General features: G+C 35.0%; 3 protein-coding genes across 3 annotated transcripts; all 3 read right to left on the reverse strand.

Annotated features, from left to right (window-relative positions):
* Positions 1–6,452: 6,452 nt before the first annotated feature.
* LOC132184252 (putative wall-associated receptor kinase-like 16) lies at positions 6,453–10,021 on the reverse strand. Its single transcript, XM_059597809.2, has 3 exons — positions 9,154–10,021; positions 8,758–8,922; positions 6,453–7,651 (listed from the first exon to the last, which is right to left on the reverse strand). Exons 1-3 carry the CDS (start codon positions 10,019–10,021, stop codon positions 6,453–6,455), a joined length of 2,232 nt encoding a protein of 743 aa, XP_059453792.2.
* A 7,834-nt stretch (positions 10,022–17,855) lies between these two features.
* On the reverse strand, positions 17,856–18,404 carry LOC148584732 (uncharacterized). Its single transcript, XM_088518600.1, has one exon. It carries the CDS (start codon positions 18,402–18,404, stop codon positions 17,856–17,858), a length of 549 nt encoding a protein of 182 aa, XP_088374726.1.
* A 6,495-nt stretch (positions 18,405–24,899) lies between these two features.
* Positions 24,900–27,123, reverse strand: LOC132184884 (gibberellin 20 oxidase 2). Its single transcript, XM_059598669.2, has 3 exons — positions 26,562–27,123; positions 26,138–26,459; positions 24,900–25,409 (listed from the first exon to the last, which is right to left on the reverse strand). Exons 1-3 carry the CDS (start codon positions 27,104–27,106, stop codon positions 25,140–25,142), a joined length of 1,137 nt encoding a protein of 378 aa, XP_059454652.2. The 5' UTR covers positions 27,107–27,123; the 3' UTR covers positions 24,900–25,139.
* Between the last annotated feature and the right edge of the window lie 354 nt (positions 27,124–27,477).

Genomic DNA, 27,477 nt, shown 5'->3' on the forward strand with positions numbered 1-27,477 from the left:
ATGCCATGAGCTGAATAAAAGTAGAAAATACTAATAGTCGTTATGTCATGACTGAACGAAAGAAAAATGCAATGAGAAATGCAATATGCCACTTTCTTCAGCTGCACCGTGTTCCCTTCATTCGCTATATGTTTTTCAAGAACATCAGATAATCTATTCTCTTTCAAATAAGACAGAAAATAGTTAGCTAGACTTCTATCCTCCTTCAGCATTTCAAATGACAATACCTTTTTTCCTGTTAATAGCTCTTCGAGGACCACTCCAAAGTTATAAATTAATGTCACTTTTATAAGTCAATTAACTTGTTTGTAAGTATTCAATGTCTAAGTATCCAAGAGTTACTTGCACCATTGTAGCTACTTCTGTTTGGTCTAGTGAAATTAATCTCATGGTTCCGAAATCAGACACCTTTGCTGTATAATTGCCATCTAGCAATATGTTTAAAGACTTGACATCCCTATGAATTATAGACTGAGAAGCTGCAGAGTGCAAATACAATTGCGCTTCTCCTATTTTTGTAGCTATCCTAAGACGAGTTTCTCATGATACGTACGGTGCAACCCGTGGTTACATGATGTACGTACTCGTGGTTACTGCAATAAAGGAACTTCCGTTTCCAAACAACAACCCAAAAGCTTAACCATGTTCCTATAGTTAATTTGAGAAAGTATAATAACCACGTTGATGAACTGCTCAATTTGGCTTTGATCCACAACTTTAGATTTCTTGATGGCTACAATTCTCTCATCTGATAAAACTTCTTTATCAACAATACCGAACCCTCCTTGCCCAATAATTAGATTCTCATCATAATTGTTGGTGGCCTTCTTCAGCTCTTCTGCGCTGAAAATTTTGGTTGTCCCAGCTGAATTTTATTGTCGGGAGAGTTCCTGATTTAAATATAAACCACCATTTTGCCGAAAGAACCTTTCTCTAAGCTTGATTAGCTTTCTCTGCTTGAGTATCAAGTAGAGCCAAGAGCCACTGCAGACGAGCCCAACAATAAGGCCTATACCAAGACCTACACTTTGAAAGAAATAGATCTGGTTAATCTCCAATACCAAATTAAAGGAGCACCGTAGTTCACAATCAATTGCAAATTTCATGGAATACAGTAAATATATATATTTACTGTACGTGTTTTTGTTTGTAAAACTGCCTTTAAATCTGGAATTCCGGAAGACCCACTCTATGCACCGTGTCTGACTTACACATTGTGTCTAGTAATTGGCTTGCCGGCACATGGTCTGAGCATTCATGTACATTTGGCCTTACAAAATTCTACTTAAAAATTCTTCCTTTATCATTCTTCTAACAATTACATTTGGGGAGAGAGAATAGATTGACTTTTTTTTTTATTAATTTAATTTAGGCATTTTTTTAGTATAGTGATTAGTAAATTTGCTGAGTAGTGTTACAACTAACCAACTCCTTAACCAAATCTAGTTGAATAGAAAAACAAAAGTTGGCAAACGCTTTTTTTGACACGTCTATGTAAGGGGGAAAAATTCGAATCCTGAGTAACCTCTGCTTTATGAGGTGTGATTCTCAGCTAATTGTGCTACATTTTGAGAACAATTAGACCTTTAAGAACTGTATATATTAAAGTATGCTACGAGCTAATTAATCTTAATTTATCCCTATTAATTTCCTAAGCATTTAACAAGAACAGCCGATTGGACTCTGTCCACCAATTGGTCTGATCTTGTGATGAGTCAAATCCACTCCATATTATGAATAACACTCTAAACTTTTATTGATTTTTTTTTTTAACGTGTAGCAAATTTATAAGAGCAATGATATAAGGAGGATTAGAGTCCTTCTAAATGTGATGTAGCATTTAAAATTACCGTCATATCAAAATTCAATAATGATCATCTCAAATTCAATAATAATTTTAAAAGTCACATCACATTTGAGATTACTCTAATTCTCTTTACCCTTTATATCCTTACTCAATTCATAAACAAGAATGTCGCCACACTTAAAAATAAAATTAGTCCATTAATAAATAATAATAATAATAATAACATATGTTGACAAAATAAGATTCATCCCATGGAATAAAAATCGAGTTACCAATAAAATCTGATTGAAGAGAAGAAATCTTTTGTATTCACGTGGGAACATAAAATTAGCTGTGATCAACAATATTTGGAAGCGTAGCATGCACATTTTAATTTGAAAGGGATAGGATCGAGGTCCACCATCACCTCCTCCCCGGGTGAAGATAAAGAGCATGCTGGCGTGCTTTTTTTTTTTTTTTAATAAAATATTGAAAAAAATTTTTTTTTTGCCTAGCATGCCACGCACGCCGGCGTTCTGCAAATCACGGCCCCCTCCTCCCCTATCTCTGCCAATAATTCTACTTGTCTACTTGATTTGACATCTGGACCCAGAATGGGTTCCCGCCTAAGCTTGTGTCTAGAGACGGATTTCGGGGGATCGATAATGGCCGTAGTTCCTCCCCAAATTACAAGAAAAAAAATTTTAAGGCAAAAAAAAAAAAAAAAAGGTAAAAATAATAATAATTTAAAGTATTTTTTGCCAATTGGTTCCTCTCAAAAAAAAATTTAGTCCTGAGTCCCCCCAAAGTTCAAAGCTGACTCCATCCCTTCTTGTGTCGATCGATTGTGTTCTGTATGATTGATTGACTGAAGCCTACTTCGTAATCTTCTCATGAGCAACAAGCAAAAGCGTATTACAGTTAAGTAAAAACCGAGTTTTTAATGGTAATCTATGTTAAGGAACCAATAGAGTCTGTTTTATAGTTGTTCTTATCTCTTCTCTTTAGTGTTCTAGTTGTATTTGTTTTACTTATTTGTATTGAATTAGGTCTCCTAGTTTGTATCAAGTTTGGGTTTGTCAAACTTGATTACAATTGTAACTCTTTGCCTATATATACAATGAGAACGAAGCTGAGACTTCATTCCGCCAAAAGCAATTTTCTTTGCTTTCTTTCATGGTATCAGAGCAATGTAAGATATTTTTAAGATGTAGGAGTTGATTTGAGCGAAGAAAAGAGGAAGAGCCAGTGTGGGAGATACCAAGTCCATTACCATTACCTACTGCTACTGTCTCATTACCCTGATATGGTTGCTGCAGAGTTAGATTTTCCAAGTCATTAGTGATGTGAGTATTGGCTCCACTGTCAGCAAGCCATTCATCTTCATCTTATAGATCGTTGGATTGGGAAACCATTGCAGCAAGTTCAGATGGTGGATGTCGTCCTTGGAATGAATAATCCATGCGATGAAAGCAGTCCAATGCTTGATGATTGGAGCGGCCACATATCTGACAAAGAGGTTTGTTGGATGAGGGGATGCCAGGTTGAGAATTTCTCCTTGTAGTGTAGTTATTTCTCCTTGGAGTGTAGTTGTTGGGAGAATTGCTTCTTGGAGTGTAGTTGCTAGTGCTTCCAGTAATAGTTTTTCCTTGGGAGAAAGCAGGGGTTGGGAGTATACCAGGAGATCCGTTGAAAGTCTTCTTTGAGGGATAGGAATTTCTGTAATTGGAGAAATGTTTCCTTTGGTTGTTGAATCTCTGTTTGTAACCTGGCTTCTGAGCAGTCATGGCAAAGGATTGTGGTTCATCAATGGCAGCCTGATGTTCAATGAGTTGCTCGTGTCCAAGTAATTCAGACTGAAATTCTTCAAGAGACATAGTGGTATTCTTTGTTATCATGGAGTAGGTCATGACAAAAGAATTGTAGGTGGAGCTTAATCCACCAATGATGTAGGATACAAGGTCATCATCGGTGATGGGGCTGCCGGCGATAGCTAGCTGGTCAGCCAAGGATTTTGCACTTCGAATAAAGGTAACACATGGATTATTACCTTGTCTGAGAGTCTGAAGTTGGCGTCTCAATTGAGTGACGTGAGACCTTGATGGAGAAGCATAACGAGTGGCAAGGGTTTTCCATACTTGATTGGAGGTTTTACACCCATAAATAGTAGGCACAAGTGGAGCAGTTAAGGTTGCAATGAACCAACTGAGAATACATTGGTCTTTCTTTTCCCAGAGAATATATTCTGGATTTGGGACATCAGGAGTAGTTTTGTCCGGAGAAGATGGAATAAGCTTTGGTGGGCATGGCTCAGAGCCATCAACAATGCCCATCAAGCCGTTAGTTTTGAGGATGGGCTTAAATTGAAATACCCATCCGAGATAGTTGCTGTCATCGAGCTTGGATTGACAGAGATGCGCAATGTTTGGCATTGTGAAGGATAGAGCAGCGTCGCTGGATTGCGTCATGAGTGCAGTATCAAGGACACGGCAAGGAGATGCGGCTATGGTCTAGTGCGGCAAGGAGAAGAACAGCAATGAGGCTGTAATTTGGTGCAGCAAGAAGAAAGAAAGTAGGTGCGGCAATCTGGTGCAGTGCGGCAATGTTGGTGCAGTACAGCAGGTGCGGCAAGAGAAAAGGTGATCTGAGGGCAGCAAGAAGAGCTGTGACTCTGACTGGGCAGGGGATCCTCTTGATCGCAGATCCACTACAGGGTATTGTGTTTTCTTCGGCTCCAACTTAGTATCTTGGCATGCCAAGAAGCAGCCTGTTGTCTCGAGATCTAGCACCGAGGCTGAATATCGTGCAATGGCCATTACAGCTGCTGAACTCTCATAGCTTCGAATGCTACTCAAAGAATTGCAAGTTTCTCTCCATGATCCTCCTGTACTCTGGTGTGATAACATAGGAGCTATTGCTTTAGCTTCTAATCTCATCTACCATGCTCGTACCAAGCATATAGAAGTTGACTACCACTTCATCCGTGAGAAAATTCTTCACAAAGATCTTTGTGCTAGCTACATCCCAACTCAAGATCAATGTGCTGATATCTTTACAAAGGGTCTTACCTCCTCTCGATTTCTTTTCCTCAGAGACAAACTCATGGTTACTCCCCCTCCCATTCGTTTGAGGGGGGCTGTTAAGGAACCAATAGAGTCTGTTTTATAGTTGTTCTTATCTTTTAGTATTATCCTTATAGTTGTTCTTATCTCTTCTCTTTAGTGTTCTAGTTGTATTTGTTTTACTTATTTGTATTGAATTAGGTCTCCTAGTTTGTATCAAGTTTGGGTTTGTCAAACTTGATTACAATTGTAACTCTTTGCCTATATATACAATGAGAACGAAGCTGAGACTTCATTCCGCCAAAAGCAATTTTCTTTGCTTTCTTTCAATCTAAACCGCCAACACTCTGAAACGAAAATAGTAATTAAACTCATGCAGTTAAGGTGGAAGCCAATATTTGGATGTGTTGAAACTTACGTGGGAACATAATTTCTGAGAAAGAGTGTTCACTCGTTTATTCAACTGTCTTCGACACTTTCATAAAATTTTAACTTCATTTTTTTTATAAACATTGTGTAGCATATGTTCTCACTTCTCACCGAGAATTCGATAAGTTAAAGTCCATTTGCGGCTGTAATTTCTGACCAAGTACTGAAGACTCACAATTATTAATAATGTCAAGTAACTCGAAACTTGGGCTTGTGTGAGAACGTCATTTGAGGGATAGTTTTTCCATGCGTTTTGCTTTAACGGTTTTATTTATTTATTTTTTTTAATACCATCGTGTACATATGATCACCAATAATTCAATAAGTTAAAAGTACATATACCGATATACGGCGTGTACTTTCTGACAAAGTACTGAAGACTCATAATTAATAATATGTCAAAAAAAAAAAAAAAAAAAAGTTTTTTATTCCATAAATCGTTATGTGTTTTTATTTCACTTCCTATATTATTCTTTGATGTGAATCACATTTTCTTAGATTTAATTAAACCCCCTTTTTCTTTTACTTTCTTGAAATTATATATACTACCAAAATTTTTTTTTTTTTGGTCTTTTATAACGTTTTAGAAAGAGTGTTACGTTATTTTATTTGATTAAAAACATATTATTTGCAATCAAGAAATGTTAGGTTTACAGATAAATTTTACAGAAAATTTTTTACAAATTGATGTGGCACAATATGATTGGATATAAGATAAATTCAAATTTTGAAAAACCTAATCAGCCACATCAGCTTGTAAAAGTTTTCTGTAAAATTTGTTTGTAAATCTAGCACTCCTCTTTGCAATTGGCCTATCTATTTGGGTGGGAGGGGATTTTTTTGTGTGTGTTTGGATGAATTAAAACTTTCATGAATAATGCAAAAAAAAAAAAAAGCAAAGGGCAAAAATACAACTATCAATTCGAGCAGCTCGAATTGTAGAGGAAAACAACGAAATACAAGGAGTTCTACCTTAAAAGCCATATATTCGCAAGTATATGGAAATAAAACGAAATACTACAGTAACCGAATAAACTAAACACATCAACTAACCTATTTTGTATAGAGCTTTTAACCTATTCTTCCATAAGGAAGTTCTTTATTTCTCTCCCTGCCTTTAGTTTTAGGACAATAAAAAGGGAAATTGCAATAGAAAGGATGTTATCATGTCGCATTCATCTCCCATCCCCCAAAGCTAATGTTACATGGTCATTCATGCTGTCATATCCTGCAGTTCTACTATTACTTCCACCGTAGTTGAAAGTGTTTGATGTCTCACCAAGCAAGTGTTCCGCCTCTTCTAGATTTGATTGAACACTAACCCATGAATGTGTCTCCGTCTTTCTTATTCCTTCTAATTCCATTGCCACTTCCTTCATAGTAGGCCTCTCATCCCCCTTCACTCTTAAGCACCTCTTTGCAAGTTCAACGACTTCCTTAATCTGCTCCTCATTTCCTCCTTCAACTATACAATTCTCAAGAACTTCAAACAATCGATCTTCTTTTAAGGAAGAAAGAAAATACATAGCTAGACTTCTTTCATTTTCAGACCTATTGAATGAAAGTACATCTTCTCCCGTTAGTAGTTCCACGAGGACCACTCCAAAGCTATAGACATCACTTTTCTTCGTCAATTGGTTCGTCTGTAAGTATTCAGGATCCAAGTATCCAAGCGTTCCTTGCACTACAGTTGCCAGTTCCTTTTGATCACGGGGAACCAATCTTGAAGTCCCAAAATCAGAGACTTTTGCAACGAAATCATCATCAAGCAATATGTTTGAGGACTTTACATCTCTATGAATTATAGGCGTTGAGGCTGCACAGTGTAGATACGATAGGGCATCCGCTGTTTCTACAGCTATTCTTAGACGGGTTTCCCATTGTAGGGTGGATCCCCTACCTTCATGATGTATATAGTTGAAGAGTGTACCTTTTGGGATAAATTCATAAACTAGCAAAGGAACTTCTGTCTCTAAACAACAGCCTAAGAGTTTGACAACATTCCTGTGGTTAATTTGTGAGAGCAGAACAACCTCATTAACGAATTGGTCAATTTGGTTTTGATCAACTGTCTTGGACTTCTTGATGGCAACAATCCTTTTATCAGGTAAAAATCCTTTGTAGACTGTACCAAAACCTCCTCGGCCAATGATCCTACTTTCTTCATAGTTATTTGTAGCCTTCTTCAGCTCTTCCATTGTAAATATTTTGGTTGTTTCCCTTGATCTTTGTTGTTTGCTGAGTTGCTGTTCTAAAATGAAACCCCCATTCTGTCTAAAGAAGCTTTCTTTAAGCTTAATAAGTTTTCTTTTCTTATGGACGAAGTACAGCCAAGAGCTACCCACAAGCATGGCAACAAAGCTTACGCCAATAACTGCACTTGAAAAAAGCGAAAGTTATTTATTTTGAAATACACCAAAAACGTTTTTTTTTTTTTTTTTTTTTTTTTTTTTTGTACTATCAAAAACGTTAATATTAAGGATTTATTGCTTGTATTGCTCTGTCAAAGATGTTAAGAAAAAGAAACATAATCATTTAAAGCTGGGATACTATGGGGACATCTAATCAGGATTTGTCGGATTGCAGAGGTGGAACTAGAATGTTTAGTTTGATGTGGTAAAATTCTTTTTTTAAAAAATGAGGGAGCAAAAATTAATTTTTAAATGTATATTTAAAAGTAAAAATAAAAAATTTTGGCACCACCCAATTGCTTGGGGGGCTAAGGGCCTGAAGACCCCAAGCCAAAGGACGGTTCCGCTACTTTCCAAGGCCGCCATATCTATGTATGATATTCTTCAATCCTCTAGATAAAAATTTATATGTAAGTAAAATATTTATATATTTATGTATTTATGCATGATTAAATAATTATATAGAAAATACGTTTAGGTATTCACTCCCTAACATAGTATTAGTAATAAAAATAATAATTAGATGATGCACATAGTTTCATTTATAAATAAACAATTGAGAATATGTATTGCAATCATCCTAGCTAGTCGTATAAAAGATGCTCTATAATTTATTGCTCACTCAACAGTCCTTTTGGCAGTCAATTTGGGTTGGATTACAATTTACAAGGATGCTCTGTAATTTGTTGCTCATTCAACAGTCGATGTGGGCCATACGTATGATATTGTTTATTCCGGGCGGCCATATGTATATTATGATAGATAGTATTGACCAACTCTGACTGCTCCGAAAAAAATAAAAATAAAAATCTTTCTAAGTGGTTCGACTTTAATTTCTTCATTTAATATATATCAATATGATATTAGAGCATGCCCTAACTTAACACAGCAATGTATGCAAGTATAGAACACACACAACCACTCCAATGTATCAGAAATCCCGTTAACATTAATAATTTAATTATACCAACCGAATACGTTATTTCACAACCAATTGGAAATTAATTGTATAAGCAAGTTTTTGGGCAGACAAGCGTTAGACGAACAGAAAGAGTAAATATATGCTTACCAATAGCAATCTTAGTCACTAGTATGAGATCCGCAACGCAACCTTGACCATCTTTTCTTCCGTCCCCATGGTACCCCTTGGGACAACTACATGTATAATTGCCTTCTATATTGATACAGTTTTTCGTGCAATTATTGAGAGTTGGATCCCCACATTCGTCAATGTCTGCAGATCAAGTGAATAATAATATTATACATCAACCCACTTACCCACATGTACAATTAATCATAATTATCAAATTCTTTTACATATATATATATATATATATATATATATATATATGCATGAAAAATTGAAACCAAAGTGAAAATAAATAAATGTCATCATGAGTGATATTGAATTCAGGAAAAATTTATTTCTATTGGGAAGCTTTGTAGAAGTATGTATAATACGTACCTTGGCAACCCCCATGGTCCTGGAGGTATGGGTTTCCTTGGTAACCCTGCTTGCACTGGCAGCGGTACCCCAGCTTGTTTTGGGGCTCAAGGCATTCACTATTCTCCTTACATGCGAAACTCGGTTTGTTCCGAGCTTCTTCACATGTTAGACTGCCAACTGCCCAATCAAACACCAGTGGAAACTTGTCGTTCGGTAGATGGTGGAGATAATCGGAGGAGAAGTTGAACTCGCCTTTTTCAGCAACAAAAGCATAGCTGCAGGGATTGAAGTAGGATACGTTGGTGTGATTATAAAAGCTTGTTACTTCCACTTTAATATCTTTTAATCCATCCGGAATCTCTACCTCGCAACACCCAACGCCAGAGCAAGACCCATTGACGACATTGCGAAGGCTAGTACATAGAGATACGCACCCGGTCCAGTAGTTTTCTCCGTTTTCAGACCCACCAAGGTATGCAATTGTGTCACAGCCAAGAGCAAAGAACTTATTTTTGCTGCTGGAAATGGTGAACTGGGCTGCCCAGAGCGTTGGGTTGTTCCACTCTACACGATGACCGAACTGATCGTAGCAGTCTCCGGCTACATATTGCAAGATACGCAACTCATGAGTCTCAATTGATATTTTTGTTACATCGAGATTACCTACCATTGGTTTTCCAGAGTCGTCACAAGTGATATTGAAATTCTCATCAAGGTAGCAGTCCTCATTCAACCCGAATGGGTATGGAATTTCTACACCTCCACACTCGCTGGGGCAGCCAGGCTTGGCCATAGTTGCTGCTGTTGCTGTACTTGCTGCTGCCGCAATTGCAAATACCATCACTCCAGCCACCATGCTTTGCAAAAGCTTCCCACTTAAGCCCATGGCCACAACTTTTTTAAGGAGAGAGTTTTGTGTTGTACTTTGTGTTTAGATGTGATCTAATTGTCCGAGCTAGACAGACTCTTCCCTTTAAAGGCGTATGGAACGAAGACCAATTCAGCGCCCTAAGCTATTGGTTAGAATTATACATGTCTTAATCAATGCACCATTGCATGTAGCGTTATCATGCATTCATGCTCGCTTTCTTCTTCTTTTTTTCTTTTTTTTTTAATGGTATGAAAATTGAAGAGGCCCCACCATCTTAGCTGTAGAGATGAATATTAATATTTTTGACTTTTAGTTAAAAAGCAAAAAATCTCCAAAAAGATAAAAAATAATAATAAAATTGAACGCGGTCAAATCAGCTGAGTTAGCAGTCATAACTATTATTATCTTGGGACGTGATTCAGCGCATGTGCGTGCACGCATATATGCCTGTGCAAATTTTTTTTAAAAAAAAAAAAAAAAAAAAAAAAAATTTGGCACAGCCGTGTGCTATATTGCATTACCCTATTAACTTTGACATTTTGCCTAAAACCTCTTACTATTCTTTTCTTTTCTTTTTGGGTTCATAACTAATTCTTTTTGCAACATCTTGTCACATATGTTCACCAAAAATTATTTCTAACCAAGTACCCAGGAGTCATAATTAATAACGTCGGGTAAGGAGAAATTTTAATTTGGTGATTGCAACACATGCATTTTGGAGAATAATCAAGTCTTCCTGCAACCACTTGTTTTCGGTTGTATCTCAGAAAGAAAAGAAGAAAAAATAAAAGAGGAAAAAAAAAGGTCAAGTCTTCTTGCAATGTACACATGCATGGGTTGGGATCTAAAAATAACTTAAAGAAGTAGTTAATTAAAAGGCATATAATTAACCACAATATATAACAGAACTACTGTTGGATGAATTAAGGTATAATAATATTTGTAGAAGGCATAGAATTAATCAACCAAAATATCATCCATTAGGGAGCAGCAAAGTGAACCAAAATAGCTAAGAGCTCATTAAAATCGATGATTCACATAATCAAACTTCAAAAGCATACCCGGTAGCTCCAAGCATGTCAATTTATTTGTTAATGTCATCACGTGTAGCGTAGTCAGTACGATAATAGGAGACGTGTAGGCCTTCTTCTCCAGGAATGGGATTGACTAATCTAAGTCAGTCATCGATGATTAGTCTTAGTCATCCCTTGGGAATCTTACTTGAATCAAGGAATCTAGTCTTAGTCATCCTTCTAGAACCTTCTTGTTGTAAATAAATTGCACTTCTCCCTTGAACTATCATTCTTTTTTTTTTTTTTTTTTTTTTTTTTTTTTTTTTTTACATGTCCACACAAGGGAAGGGGGAGAGGGGATTCAAATTAGTAACCTCAATTTCATGAGGCGAGGTTCACAGCCGATTGAGTTACCCCTTGGGGACTATCATTCATTTGTTAATATTTCTTTTAAATTTTTAATTATCACTATGTCCTCCTCCTCTTAATAATAAAAATGCCATTAATACCAAAAAAAAAAAAAAAATTTTTTTTTTTACTTAATCCTCTTGAATAGAGATCTAAATTTTAAAATTTCATAACATTTGCAATTAATATAGGTTTGTATGATAAAAACTTTTATATGGTTTTTGAGATGAATATTAGTATTTTTTACTTTCTGCTAAAAAGCAAAAAACTCCAAAAATAAAATCAAACGTTGTCAAACCAGCTAAATTAGCTGTCACAGCCACCATCTTTTGACACTTTGCCTAAAACTCTAACTATTCTTTTTTTCTTTCTTTCTTTTTTGGGTTCACACATGACTAATTCTTTTTGCAACATCCTGTAATATATGTTCACCAAAAATTATTTCTGACCAAGTACCGGCCAAGTGTCATAATTAACGACCTCAAGTTAGGAGAAACTTTAATTTGGTGATTGCGCAACACATGCATTTTTTAGAATAATCAAGTCTTCTTGGAGAATAGTCAAGGCTTCCTGAAACCCCTCCCCTTTTCCCAGTTATATCTCAGAAAAGAAAAAAAGAAAAAGAAAAAGTCAAGTCTTCTTGCAACACATGCATGGGTTCTGATCTAAAAATAACTTAAAAAGTAGTTAAATTGAAAGGCATATAATTAACCACAATATATAACAGAACAGTAAACTGTTGGATGAATTAACGTATAATAATATTTGTAAAAGGCATAGAATTAACCAATATATCATCCATTAGGGAGCAGCAAAGTGAACCAAAATAGCTTAAAGCTTATGAAAATTGATGATTCACATTATAATCAAACTTCAAAAGCATACCTGATAGATAGCTCCAACAACTTGCATGTCAATTTATCTGTCAATGTCATCACGTGTAGCTTAGTCAGTATCATAATAGGAGACGTGTAGGCCTTCTATTTTCCATGAATGGGATTGACTAATCTAAGTCAGTCGTCGATGATTAGTCTTAGTCATCCCTTGGTAGAGTATATCTGTAGCACATATACTCACATATATATATATATATATATATATATATATATATATATATATTTGACCTCATATTAAGCTCTAAATCGTCATTGCTGACGTCCTGTTTAGTCATTAAGGGCTAGAGGACGAGCCTATGGTAGAGTATATCTGTAGCACATATATAGCTAGGTAATTAATTAGCATCTATGATTAGTCTTAAAATCAACCTATTCCGAATGGTTTAATGCGTGAAACGAAAACCTATCTGTTCGGTAATGGTGAGCTTCAAATTAAACACTCTTTTGCCACCCCTTTTTTCTTTTTCTTTTTTAAGTTTAAAATAAAATAAAAAATAGAGGAATGATACAGCCTCAACTTTAGGCCAACTTTTTTCTTATTTTTTAATTTAAAAAAATAAGAAAATTAAAAATTAAAAAAGTTTCTGAAGCAATAATTTTTATTTAGGTCCTTCTTTTATTTGGTATTTTTTTTAAAAAAAATAAAAATTGTACATTTATTCATAATAATGACCAATTTTTTAAAAAATGGTCATTATTATGAAGAAAAATACAATTTTTTTTTTAAAAAAATACCAAATAAAAGAAGAACTAAAATAAAAATTATTGCTTCAAAAACTCTTTTAATTTTTTATTTTTTAAATTAAAAAATAAGGAAAAAGTTTTTGAAGCAAAATACAGTTTTTATTTTTAAAAAATACCAAAGAAAATAAAAAGAATAACCAAAATAAAAATAAATGAAGAGGGAAAGAATAAGAAGAGTAAAAAAGTTGAGGGGAAACAAAAAGAGGGAAAATTTTAAAAATCCCGCCCATTTTTTTGTGACATGTCAAAATCCCGCCATTGAGAGATTCTTGACGGGTCAACATTTACCACGTCAGAAAAATTCTGACATGGCAGTGCACCACGTCAGAAAAATTCTGACATGGTGGTGTGCCACGTTAGAATTTTTCTGACGTGGTAAATGCTGATATGTCAGAAAATATATAATTTTTTAAATTTTAAAATCTGTAACAATTTTTTGACGTTGCAATATTTAACACGTCAGAATTTTTTGACGTGTTAAAACAAATACGTCAAAAATTTCTGATGTAGCACTATTCACGCGTCAGAAAATTATTTTATGACATGGCAAAATTGCCACGTCAAAAAATTAATGACGTGGCAACAAAACATGTATTGTAGCCACGTCAGAAAATGCTCTTTTTTTTTTGTAGTGACTATTCCTCTGTGTATGAGAATATTCATTCCCACATGAATAACTATTTCGAGTAATAGATCCTTACCAAACAAGAGAATGACTATTCCTATATATGAATAGTCATTTCATTTCCGAAGTTTATTCCACAAACCAAATGTGGCCTATATATTCTTTAGTTATACAAGTTTGTGCATTGTATGTTTCCTACTACGGGTCAATCAGGTCATCGTATGTTTCCCATTCTCCCCCTAGGGAGTGGTGTCGGCCACCCCCAACTCCTTTGGGGGTGGCGTAATTACGCCACCCCCATGGCCCCAGGGGGTTGTTCAGCCACCCTCTAGGCTGAGCTGGGGTGGCCGGCCATCCCCTAGGGGGAGAATGGGGTGGCCGAACTACCTCATTTTATTTTTTTAATTATTTTCTTTTTTAATAAATTATTTTATTATTTTATAGGGTAAAGTCCACTTAACCCCCTTAAACTATTATTCCAATAACAATCTATCCCTCAAACTATCAATTGACAATTGCGACAATTTATCTCCCCAAACTACCAAAACAATGACAATATACCCTCCAATGCTAGCAAAATGACAAAATTACCCATATAAAAATTTTAATAAGACAAAAATACCCTTAAAATTTTGAAAAAAAAAAAAAAAATTTAGTATTTTTGTTTTTAATTTAGTTATGGTAATTTCGTCATTTTGTTAAATTTGGGAATATATTGTCATTGTTTTGATAGTTTGAGGAGTAAATTGTCGTAATTGATAGTTTGTGGGTAAATTGTCAACATGATGGTAGTTTAAAGAGGTTAAGTGGACTTTACCTTTATATTAGATGAGACACATGACGGATTTGTCGTTGTTTAATGAAAATGGGTGGTCAAGATTTCAAAAAAAATCCATGGGCAATTCTTGAAGAATAGCCGGGATCTCAATCCGTATTATTGATCTAGTTATTGACTTTATTGGGGTGTAGAAAGCATTAAGGAATGCAATTGTGAGAGAAATGGCCGGAGACAATCAGAGAAGGTGTGTTGTGTAATATTGAAGATTAATACTGGACGAGTGGTTACCAGACGGAAGATCCACTCGAACGATGTGCCGGTCGGGTATGACATGGCCTTTACATACATATTGCATCTAAATAATTGGCTGCCTAAAGTCTTTACCTTAATTAATCTACGTCTTCAACTCCTTGGACTCCATTAATTACATTAAAAAAAAAACCTCATCTTAATTTGTAGTTCACATTCATTGGGAGCTAACATATTGTTAGAATAGATAATCGCAATCAATCTTGAAGACTAAGTAATCGTTTGGTAAAATAATTAAAAGCGCTTTTAAGGGTCCCAAAAGCTCAAAAATTGTGAAAACGCACTTTTGGTAAAAGCTTAAAATGAAATTTTTGTCCAAAAAACGTTTTTTGACTTAAAAGTTCTATTTCTCAAATGCAATCTCAAACATGCTCTAAGTCAAAGTTGCCCAGCCTGCTGGAATGGTGATTGGACATCTATTTTCATAACTACTCAATTGATTTAATTAACAAATAAGTAAACATATATATAATCACTCGCAAGCAGCAATATTGGTACTCCAAAGTTGACTAAAAATAAATTTTATTATCAATAGCACTAATAACAACAGTGTTTCTTAGATTTTCTTTAAATTTAAAGAATTAAATTATCTTTTGTTTTTCTATGCAAATAAATTTCACAATTAACTTTTTATTATTATTTTTTTATACCATTTAAATATTATTTCATATAAATACAAGAGAAAAGAAAAAGTCATTTAACTATTATTTCAAATAAATGCGAGGAAAAAGAGAGATTACAAAAATGAAAGAAAATATGGTTTTCTCTTTTCCCTAGTATTTATTTGAAATAATATTTTAATGGTATTGGTAAAAGATAAAAGAAAAATTATTAAGAAGTTTATTTTAATTAAAAAATAAAAGGTAAATTGATTCTCTAAATTTCTTAAAAACTTTAATAAAAACTGCCGTTAATACTTTTATGGTCAAATAAGTGGCAGTTAAGTTTTATATAAAGGAATGTATTGTAAACCAAAAGTTTTATGCTTAATTTTCTTGAGATGAGATTTCTTGAATAAACAGGGCCCATTAATTTAATTGGTTTCGCCGTTCCTTGAATCCTGAAAATGTGAGGTAATCAATCGCATAAGGGAACGTCATTATTTCGAGTGAAAATAGGAAATATTTTTAATTTAAAATCTCTTGATCTTTTCTTGTTGAGATGTTAACATCGCGAAAGACTTGAAAAAACAAGCCTGGCGAAAGATTCCAATGTTGACTACAATATGTAGTGGAATAGGGAAGGTGTACAGACTACAGTAGTCTACTTAAACAAAGACATTTGTTTGTTAATTATAAATGTAATATTGTAATATTGGATAGACTATTAATACCATTCAGGGCTGGCCCAACCGCTAGGCGAGTTAGGCCGGCGCCTAGAGCCCCAATTCCATAAGCTCCAAAAAAAAAAATTTCTAAGGCCAAAAAAAAAAAAAAAAAGCGTAAAAATTTAAGACCCTCAACATGCTTTAAAAAAAAATATTATTACTTGTATATAATATCAAAGCCCTCAACATGCTTTCTTGAGGCCTTCAACATACTTTAAAAAAATAATGTTATTTTTTTTATCATATGAATGTCCTAGCATGCTTTCTGTTGGATGGCCACAAGGCCCTCAACATGTTTTAAAAAATATATATGTTATTTGTTTATAATAATGAGGCCCTCAACATGCTTTAAAAAAATAAATTTTTATTTTTTATTTTTATAATATTAAGGCTTTCAGCATGCTTTCGCTGCACAACGACCATAACTCACAAGGCCCACAACATGCTTCCTTGGCTGTACAGTAAAAAATAGAACAATAAAACCGCAACTCAGTTTTATTGTTCTGTTTTTTTATATATAAAAATCGTGTTTGTTTAATTTTTTAATATTTTTAATCAAATATTTCTACCAAAAAATATGCATCTGGAAATGAAAAACTTAAAAAAAAAAAAAAAAAAAAAAGGGTAGAAAAGCTGATTGAATCTCAAAGAGGAACTCTAAATAAATTTGTTATTAGCAATAAACAAAATATAAAGGATAATTTAGGTAAAAAACTTGTAAATGAACAAGAAATTCATAAAAAAGAATCAGAAGATAATGAAAATACTATTGATATATCTAAGTCTATTGGTATAAATATTTGAATAGTATCTAACTCTATCCCTTTCCTCATTTGAATAGGAAAAAAAAAAAAAAAAACTATTGTTACAAATATTTATGACCCAGTCCAATAGAAAAATATTGATGCAAAATTAAGGTATTTATTAGTAGAAAATGGCTCCAATAAGATAGTAATATAGATTTTCCTAAAGATGGGAACTTTAAGCATTTTTTTAGTACATATTATATACGGAAATTATCAAATGGGGAGAAGCATAATAGAAAATGACTAGTTTATTCAAAAGATTTAGATAGAGTATTTTGGGAAGAATAATGATTTTTAAATAAAAATATAATAACAATAATATTAAAATAAATATTATTTAATTCATATTTAAATATTTTTAAAAATAAAGCTCCATTTAAAAGTTTCGCTTAAAACCCTAAAAACCATTGGGCCGGCCCTAATACCATTGATGCTACCGGAAGGTCACTGTCTTATTAGTAGACCAGTCCATTATCACTACTGTCGAGTCAGCTTCTAAAAAAATATTTGTTTTAGAAGAAAATGAAAAAAAAAAAAAAAAAAAAGAGGAAGAAAATGAAAAACAAATAAAAAAATATTTGTTTCTAAGAATATACAAATTAAGTCACTTTCACATAAAATATTTTCAATTCAAAATCTCTTATATATTAATTATTAAGGAAGAAAGTACCAAGTAGATGGATGATAGGTCATCTAGGGATTTTTATTTTTATTTTTTTGACATGTCCACATAAGAGGGGGAGTGGAGATTCGAACTAGTGACCTCCGCTTCATAAGGCGTGGTCTCCAACCGATTGAGCTATCCCTTGAGGACATTTAGGAATATTAATTTGCTGCATTTAATTGTCATGTTGCAAATCCAATAATTAAAATACTGCATTGGTTCTTTTTTTTTCTTTTTTTTGTGTAAAACTCTGATATTATTGCATTCTCACGAAAATAGTCAACATAAACTCAGAGCTGCGCGCTCTAAATCACAAATCTCACTTATACTTGTAGGAAACTCGCTAATCCATGTATTGTCCATGACCTGTTTCGTTGCCAACCTTGCCACCAGGTGAGCAGCCTGATTTGCATTTCGTTTAACATAAGTCATTGTCCATTGTGGAAAGTTCTGAAGGGCAGAGCGGATGTCTTCAATCAGATGACCCCTGCGACTCCAATCTGGTGCTGTAGACATTACTGCCTCAATAATCATCTTGGCGTCCCCCTCCACATTAATCTGCAAGAGACCCATTGCATGTGCTAGGTGAATAGCCATGGTAGCTGCTAGAGCTTCAGCAGCGGCAGGTTCAAGTAGGCCCACCCACGTGAGACTCCTCGCTGCCACTATCTCACCTCGATGATTCCGGATGACCGCTCCCAGTCCGATCCTCTCCGTCAGCTTTCCAACGGCCGCATCCCAATTTACTTTGTACCATCCTTGTTGAGGATTAACCCACTGCCCCGCATCAGGAGTATTCTCATGAGTACGAACCCAGGACATCCCCATCTGAATATGGTTGAACTCCTGAATGGCGTTCTCTGCATGTTTTAGAATGGACGCTGGGTGCGTGAAAGAGCCCTCATGTATAAATTCGTTCCTTGGTACGTACCCAGATTCCTCTAGTCACGACAACAAAATTCTGAAATTCCTCCACATCACATTTTCTCCAACATCCTCTTTGCAATCCGCAAGAAGTCTTTTTCACTGTAAGAGCTTTTTTGGAACTTTATATAGCCTCCACTCCATACATCTTTTGTCGCAGGGCAATGCCAAAGGGTGTGGACAATAGTTTCCGCTTCAAGGCCGCAAATTGGGCAGCTCAGGTCTGGAATCACTTTTCGACGAAACAGCTTATCTAGTGTAGGTAGAAGGTCTTGATAGGCCCTCCAGAAACAAACCTTTGCCACCTGAGGAATTTGTAATCTCCATAAAGTCCCCCATACCCTGCTGCACTGCCACTGAGACGAGCACTCCGCCTCCTTCGCCAACTCCCTTTCCTTCTGAATATGGTAGGCACTTTTAACTGAGAAAATTCCCCTATCAGTACCCCTCCAGATAAGCCGATCATCTTGATTTGAGGAGCTAATGGGAATAGCCTTAATCAAAGCACACTCCTCTGCCGAAAACAGCTTGTCCAGCATTGGTTCTTCTGCTTCATGGTTTAACACATTGAATGCGTGGAATTAATTAGATTATCTTTTACTAAATAATAAATAGTAATTACAAATTCTATCAGTCGTAATCTACAACAAAGCTATACTGATGTCACACGTGCCGATGGAAACTATTGCCAAAATCCCATGTGACCCCCGTGTGCCACCTATCCCCGTTGCTGATTGCCATCCAGCCTAACGCTGCTAGCCATAGTCCAGCCCAGTCATATTCCAACGACCTGTTCAGCCCATTCGTGGCCGAATCACCAGTGCTTATTGTCCCAACCGAACCGACACCAGTCATTGTCCTTCGACCCAAGAAAAAAAGTCTGTTAATGGCGCATCCTTTTGCAAAACAGCAAGAATGTTGTTCAGCCCATCCATATTATTCTGGACGGGACCAACTATCATTCATGGGCCTAAAACATGTGATTATTTTTCTTCAAGTTCAAAACTTATGGGTCGAAATTCGGACCGTTTGCCGCTCCACTTTGAAATTCGGAAACCATTCACTTTCAAATCATTTTCCATTCACAGTATAACATTTGACGGACTCAAAAGTTCAAAACTACGGCCCGTTAGGGCTCCGTCTGTTAGAAAATATTTTCGTTGTTTCCAAAAACAAATTAAATGGAAACAGGTAAATGCATGATAACAATATATACCATCAAACTTCTAAAAGAAATTACATAATGCTTTTTTTTTTTTTCTTTTTTTTTTTTGAGAAAATCTCTCTTGTGCACTCGGTAGCTATTTAAATTAAAAGGAAAAAAATATACTTTAACTCTCCTAAATTATCACCACATTTGCATTTTAGTCACCAAAGTTTAAAAAGTGACAATTAACCCCCACAAACTAATAAATTTTGAGAAATTAGCTCATCTATTACCTTTTTCCGTCCTTTATTTTTTATTTTTTATTTTTTGACATGTTTACACAAGGGAAGAGGGAGGAGGGATTCGAACTAGTGACCTTCGCTTTATGAGACGTGGTCCACAGCCGATTGAGTTACTCCTTAGGGGCTTTTTCCATTTTTTTTGGATGGAATAGAAATCATGTGTATCGCAGTGACTTTTTATCACCTAAACTTCCAAAAATGACTTTGGGTAAAAAGAAAAAATAAAAAAGGTGTTCTATGTTGGACAATTACTTTTAAAAGTCATTTTTGTGTCATTCCAAAAATGAGATGACTTTTAAAATCACCATCTTATCAAAATTTAATAATGATTAATCATAAGCTCAATGGTAATTTTAAAAGTCACATTATTCCTAGAGGGACACAAAATGAAATTCTAGTATTATTCATGTTAGACACCTACATCGATCATGGGGAAAAGCCCAAAATGCTACATATTGCTTTTTATTTCTTAATGATATTTTCAATACAAAATGCTCATATTTATAGAAGAACTGGGCGGGTATGTGAGGATAAAAGATGTATGATAGATGGAGATAATATCAAATCAAATCTGATTACCTGAAAGGTAAGAGATTATAATCAAATCTGAAATCAATTATAATTAAACTTGAATATACAATAAAATTTGATCATATACTCCAACATTTCTTAAGAATAGTTAATAGTGGCGCAAATAAACTATTGAATAGCTATTTAATACAAATAACTATTTCATTTTGGGTCTACTATTACGAATTGAACGTGACCTAAATGAATTCGGCAAGAATAGTTTTTGGTATTCAAGTTTCTATAAACCCTATAAACTCTAGAAATAACATCCAAAGCACAGCTAGGCAGCAACTAGACATACAAGAAACATGAAGTTTGTTAGCTTTCAAGCCAGCCTCATTCGTGGGTCTATTATGTATTAATGTTTATCCTCCATGTTAAGATTTTCTGACTCATATATCCTTTAGCTCACATGCGAAACAGGAAGTTGTCCAGAAATTGATGGCTCTAGATGGCTGAGCATGTGCGCAAGTTGGCTAGCTAGAAAATACAAATGAATCTTCTGGATGGGAAAATAAATCATTTGAGGAATAATTAACCTCATCAAACAAATATATGCATGAGTTATATTTCCCGTCTATAAGATCCCAATTTTTTTTCTGGTTTATGCTTTGGATTCCAATAAAAAAAAAAACGAAGTGAATAAATATGAAGAATTACAGTGAGCAGCATCACATGGAGCTAGCTTGAGGCGAAACAACTGAGATTTGGAGTCAGAAGCATGGACACCCAAAAAGTTGTCTGTGTTATCGTATCCGACTGCACAAAAGCATGCAGGGTGGTCCAAAGGAAGACGTTATTGCATTTTCTCTTCTTCTTTTTTTAATGCTTTTTCCAGAAGTAGCGGCTCTGATTTGACGTAGATTCATTCACTTTACCTCTCCATCAGATATACTTTTTCGATCCCAACAAATGTGGTTCTTCGTCTCTTGTTATTGCTATCTGACTTGGGAGACAAAGGAAGTTGCTTGTCCTTAAGGTTTGGCCACTCGTCTAGTCATTTGCACACCCATTTAAGATTGTCCCTACGCAAACAGTACAAGGACACCCCTCTTATCAGTGTGTCTTTACAATCGAAGCCTATCATGATTATTGTGTACATCTTCAGGTCATCAAATGGATTTCATATTTTTTTTTTCCACTACAAATTCTTAAAGAAGAGAGAATAGGGGAGCAAAAATAAATACTTCCAAACACATGGTTCAAAACGGCCCATTTGACAACATAGTGTGCACACTAATTTGCACATCTTGGTGTCTTTAATGCAATTCAATTCAAAAATGAGATGATCGAGAGCTGCTGACTTATGTCAGCTAGGATGGGGTTGAGGCCCAATTCGAGACTACGTAAGGAGAGTTGATGTGAGGATGGTTGTCAGGGATTCACTTTCTAGGATGATGGAGGGGTTTCCAAAATGAGAGGCGAGGTGCACCTCAAGAAAGGCGGCATCTGCTTCATCTTAGTTAGGTTCCATAGATAAAGGCTCAAGTTGCAAGAATGTCTCCACGGTAATCTCACAAAATGGTAGCAGCTACAACACAACTAGGCTTAATTGCTATATCAAAATTTACTTTGTGATAACTCGCCCAATCTTCCAAAGAGGGGGAGAGAGAGTTCATATTAATTATCATGCATATAGCAAATATTATAACAACTAGAACAAATTACAAAATCTCCCATTTTTTATTACATTTAATATTTACTGGCCTAATTCTCGATTCGAGATCCCTACAAATTAAAGCAACCAAATGTTAAAGTGGTACGCCGCAAAGTGGGGAGGGGGGGCGACAGCACTACCTCCAAAACTTAAGTTTGTTAAGTATAGATGTGAAAATGGAAAAGATAGATGAAAATTAATGAATGAGAGCATACTTGGGTCTAGCCTCCTACTAACCATATATAGGCTAAATATTATTTATGTTGTGTGCAGTCATTAATTTGGCATTCGATTGTGTGGGTGATTTTGGAAAAGTCCACATATATATATACCATCTCAAACTATCATTGAATTGTCAATATCCCTTCTAAATTATAAATTGTGTTAATATTCTCTCAAACTACTAAAAATTATTTGTGTCCCCAATTACAAAAATATCCTTAATAAAAAATTATACTTTTTTTTTAAAAAATAAAATAAAAGCAATAATTTTTTTTTTTTAAAAAAATACAATATAGCTTAACCACCCCAATACTTAAAAGTGGTGGCCGAAACCCCAACTGGTTCGGGGTGCCCCAACCTTTTACGAAGGTTCAAAACCCCAACATTCCCAACCCCTTTTAGATCATCTCTCGTTGGAGTAGTAGTCGGGGGATTGTCTTGGCCGTTTGGATCCGGTTTAATCAGATTTTTTGGAGTAGTAGTTAAGGGTAGTTACTAGAAACAACAGAAACCGAGAAATTAAAAAGAAGAAGAATTGAGAAAAGGAAAATCCAAAGAACCGAGAAACACACAAAAAATAATTCATGGTTTCGTCCTTAGATGTAACACACATGTCCAAAAAAGAATCTTAAAATCAATATAATCCCACATTATCAACACTCTTTTAATATTGTTAATTTGTTGTCATTAATTAACTTAACTATATATAAAGTCAACCACCTTTAAATAGTAGTTTTGATTAAAAAAAGGAAAAGAAAAAAGTGTTTCAATATTGATTAAAAACGCAAAACAAAAATTTTACTACTTCAAAATTGTTATGATCTAATTATATATATGACTCATAAAAGCAATCATGTATTCAAGGGATTGCCTATGCGATTATACAATATATATATATGTAGAGAGAGAGAGAGAGAGAGAGAAAGAGAGAGGGAAAAAATGGGTTGGGGTTGGCTCACCAGCCACCCCATGGGCTGGGGTGGCCCCCCAAATGGGCTGGGCTCCAGCGTCGACCCGCCGAAGAGAGAGAGAGAGAGGAGAGGGAGAGAAAGAGAGACCGGCGAGGAGAAAAATGATTTTTTTTTTTTTTGGATGATGGGAGAATAGATTTTAATCCAATGTTTTCCATCTCATTTGATTGTGTGTGATTTTCTTAGCTGTGTCCAAATCAAGTCTTGGTGGAATCCTGACAACGTCCTGACTAAGTTTGTAGATTTGAAAATGAAATTCTCAAACTCGAAAAATAATTTACTAGGAGTTAAAAGATTGTTGAGGAGGGAAACCGATCATCTTCATTTCAAATGAAATGGAGGATTCATTTAGTGCATTTAGAATGATAATATTGTCCAAATTTTTTGGACAAGTTTATTTTCTTAGTTACACTAAATGGAACCTCTTCATTTCATTTGAAATTGAGAGGATCGTTTTGCGTTGAAGAGTTGGTACGAATTATATTTGATCAAAAGATTCTTGTTTTTGACACATTCGCTAAATCCAAATTAATAGAAATTAGAGAGAATGATGAAGTTGTAAATGGCCGGGAGGGAATCAGTCGTTCCCACGAGAATATTTCTTAGTTATATTATTATTTCTTTAGCCACGTGAGAATGGCTTTGGTGAAAAGAAAAATATTAATTATGTCTTAATTAAGGATCTTAGGCAAGAATCTCATTTGCTTATCCGTTGAGCCACCAAAATATATATGAAGTTTAAACCATCCTTTTTGACTCGTGCACTGTTTAACGCAATCCTTATCTGCATGCCGAGCCAAATTTTGATCAAACTCTTGCGCTCACGAGGACTGAAGAGTCCGTGATTCCATCCATAATGGACCACTTGTTATATTTTAGTCTTAATAACTCGCTTGTTGCCAAAATTCAACCCCTTTCTGGGTTAAACTGTACCTTTACCTTCTTTTTTTTTTTTTTTGGAACTATTGGGTTAAACTGTACTAATGTATCTACCACCTCCTTTTTTTTATTTTTTTATTTTTTTATTTTTTAACGAGGACGTACCATATAATAGAACTGCATATATGGTTAAAAGTTAAAACAATTGATGGAGTCTCTGGCAAAATTAAATGAAACATGTGATGAGATGATGATGCACATAGTGTAACCGCTTATCCCAATACCATGCACATGAAATATATAATTGAAATATGAGGTAAATTGATAATGACAAAGTTTAAACTCAGAACCTTTGATTATGACACTGCATTAAATTACTGTTTAAAACCGTAGATTTGTTATAGACAATAGAATGTTAAGACATGGATGTAGATATTAGAGTGACGTGGATCAGCAGGCCAACAATTGGTTGAAAACTTGAACAACAATATGTAAATAGATAGGTTGTTGCATGTTCAGATAAAAGAGGCAGTCATTATTTTTTTCTTATTTTTTATTTTCTTTTGTATGTTTTCCTCTTTAGATGCCATTGAGGCTGAGAGGCTTCCAAGAGTTAGATGCTAAAAAAAGTCAGCGACTTTGACAAATAACTTAAAAGTCTTTCAATAAATGAGTGAGTTATATAGATATATATAGCAAGAGAAAGTATATATACAGAAGTCGTAGCTGCTGGACCCTAACTAAAATACAACCAAATACACACACTGACACGCACACACACTAGTGTTTTTCAACTAATAACTAATAGCTCTAATAAATAAACCCAAATCAACACTGCAGAAACTCCTTATTGTAGAATAATTGGATGAATATAAGGCACAAAGGAGAGGGCTAGACAAGTGGTTTGGAAGAGAGAAGCCATTTGGTGAAGTTTTGTAGGGTAGCGTCGTCGGCTCTGTAGTGTTTTTGTGTGAATTCAAGCAATTCTGACCATGTAAAATCCGGGTACGCTCTTGTCCCATCGCCACATACAAGATCCTCTGGGGGTCTCACCACCTTGTCTTCTCTTGGGCACAGAAAGAATGCCAACGATCTCCTCTCCTTGTACCTGTTAACCACTGCTCTGTGGAGGCAACTCTTGTATCTCCCATTCGATAATGCCTACATATCCAACAAAACCCAATAGTAACTCTGATCAGGCAATTTATAGATACATAAATCCAAAAAATATACATGTAAAAGCTTGCAACTGTGTTGGCATATCAAAGAAAGAATCCTGCCATATTGGTTTTGCATTTGTCGCAACCCTCTATGACAAAATACTCATGCCAACTTAAAACATCATGCACATTATATTACTCTCTAAATTTATTAAATAATTAAATTCATCCTTTCTTTCAGCTTTTGAGAAGTTAAATAATTATTAATTTAGCCTAACTACTTGGAGCTGTTTTTAAATTAATATTAACATTGTAACATATATGTTATGCATGTCAACACTATATTTATGGATATAGTGTTGACATGCAATATGCTAATGATACTACTGTCCGAAAAATTAATGTCAAAGAGAAAAGAAAAAACAAAACAAAACAAGACAAAACCCAAAAGCCATACAAAATACTTTCACTTTTGGTGTCAAGTTAAAATAAGATCATATCATTACGATCACTTTTTCAAAAGCTTAAATTTATAGAAAATGATAAAATTATTTATTTATTAAGATTTTAACACTTTCTTTTCTTAAGTTACATTCAATAAGTAAAATATTTAAATACAGAGCTTCTTTTCCATATTAAATTATTATTTATCCGAAAAAAATTTAACCCTTATAATTTTTTTTTTCACTCTTAGACAAAGTAGGTAAATAAATAAAATTACGTACGTACCATGAAAGTATCACCGATGTTAACGACTAGTGCATCATGACAAGGTCGAACAGTCTGCCATTTGTTGTTTGCAAAGACTTCAAGACCTCCAACTTGGTCCTGGTGAAGTATTGTTAGCGATGTGGGATCGCAATGGGGTCCCGTGCCAATGGCAAGGCCTGGCTCTGGGCAAGGTGGGTAGTTGTTGCATCGCATTATAGAGCAACCGTCTTGAAAAAACTCTTTGTAATGCAATCTATGGACTCCCAAGCTGATTGCTAGTAGTTCCATGATTGCAAGTGATACGTCCTTCATTGCTTCACAATACTTTTGGTATACAATTCTACAAACCAAAATTCACCAATTAATTGTCAATTAGTGTTAATTTCCACCAACACACACACACACACACACACACACGCAAATATATATATATATACCCTACCCTGTCTGCTCAAAATCCATTCCCAGAGAGGATTTGAAGAACTCTTCCACAACTGGGTCGGAATCATTTTCATGGAAACTGAAGGATAATGTCTCCTTCCACGGTAATTTTGATGAAAAACGATCCACATGAGCACCAGAATAGCCCCACATTTTGCCAGGCATCTTCCGGGCCCTATGTTTGATGCTGATTGGAAGATTAAAAAAATGATCCATATGATCGTGCGCAATCTTAATGAGACGAGAATCGACACCATGACTTGTTACTTGGAAGAAGCCATGGCTCAAGCAGGCTGCCCTAATGCGCATTGCAGCATGCTTTGTTGCCAACCAATCACCCCTAAAGAAACCCTCGAGATCCACAATTGGCTCTCGAAGCTCTTCGTGAGCTTCCACCAAGTCCCCTTTTGGCCAAATGTAATTTCTGGGCACATACGATTGTTTCTGCAGAAATGATGATGAGTGTAGAAAAGAATCCCCATGCTCTCTCGAATCTTCTCGCTTTGCAGCAGGGGAAGCGGGAAGTGGAGAGGCACTTGAATCCATTGGGATAGAAAAAAAATGTACAAGTGCAGTATTAGACTACTACTACATTTATATAGAATTCAGGAAGAAAGAAATTAATTATTCGAAACAGACAAGCAATGACTATTTCAAATTGTGAGGGAGAGAGAAAGAGAAACGACTTCTAATATGATGAAAATAGTTAAGATCTTTCATTCATGTAACATGTTACATTGTCCCAAATGGTTTTTTTTTTATTATTATTTTTTGGATGAATGTTTTTTTTTTTATTATTGAAAGGGGGAGAGAGGGAGCATCGTCCCAAAAGTTTAAGTTCAAAATTAAAGAATGGGTGAATAGTACTCCTCTTATGTGGGTCCAAGCTTCAAATTTTGGGTCGGGATAAATATTTC

The sequence above is a fragment of the Corylus avellana genome, chromosome 7 (assembly GCF_965113065.1).
Source record: "Corylus avellana chromosome 7, dhCorAvel1.hap1.2, whole genome shotgun sequence".
NCBI classification, from domain to species: Eukaryota; Viridiplantae; Streptophyta; class Magnoliopsida; order Fagales; family Betulaceae; genus Corylus; species Corylus avellana.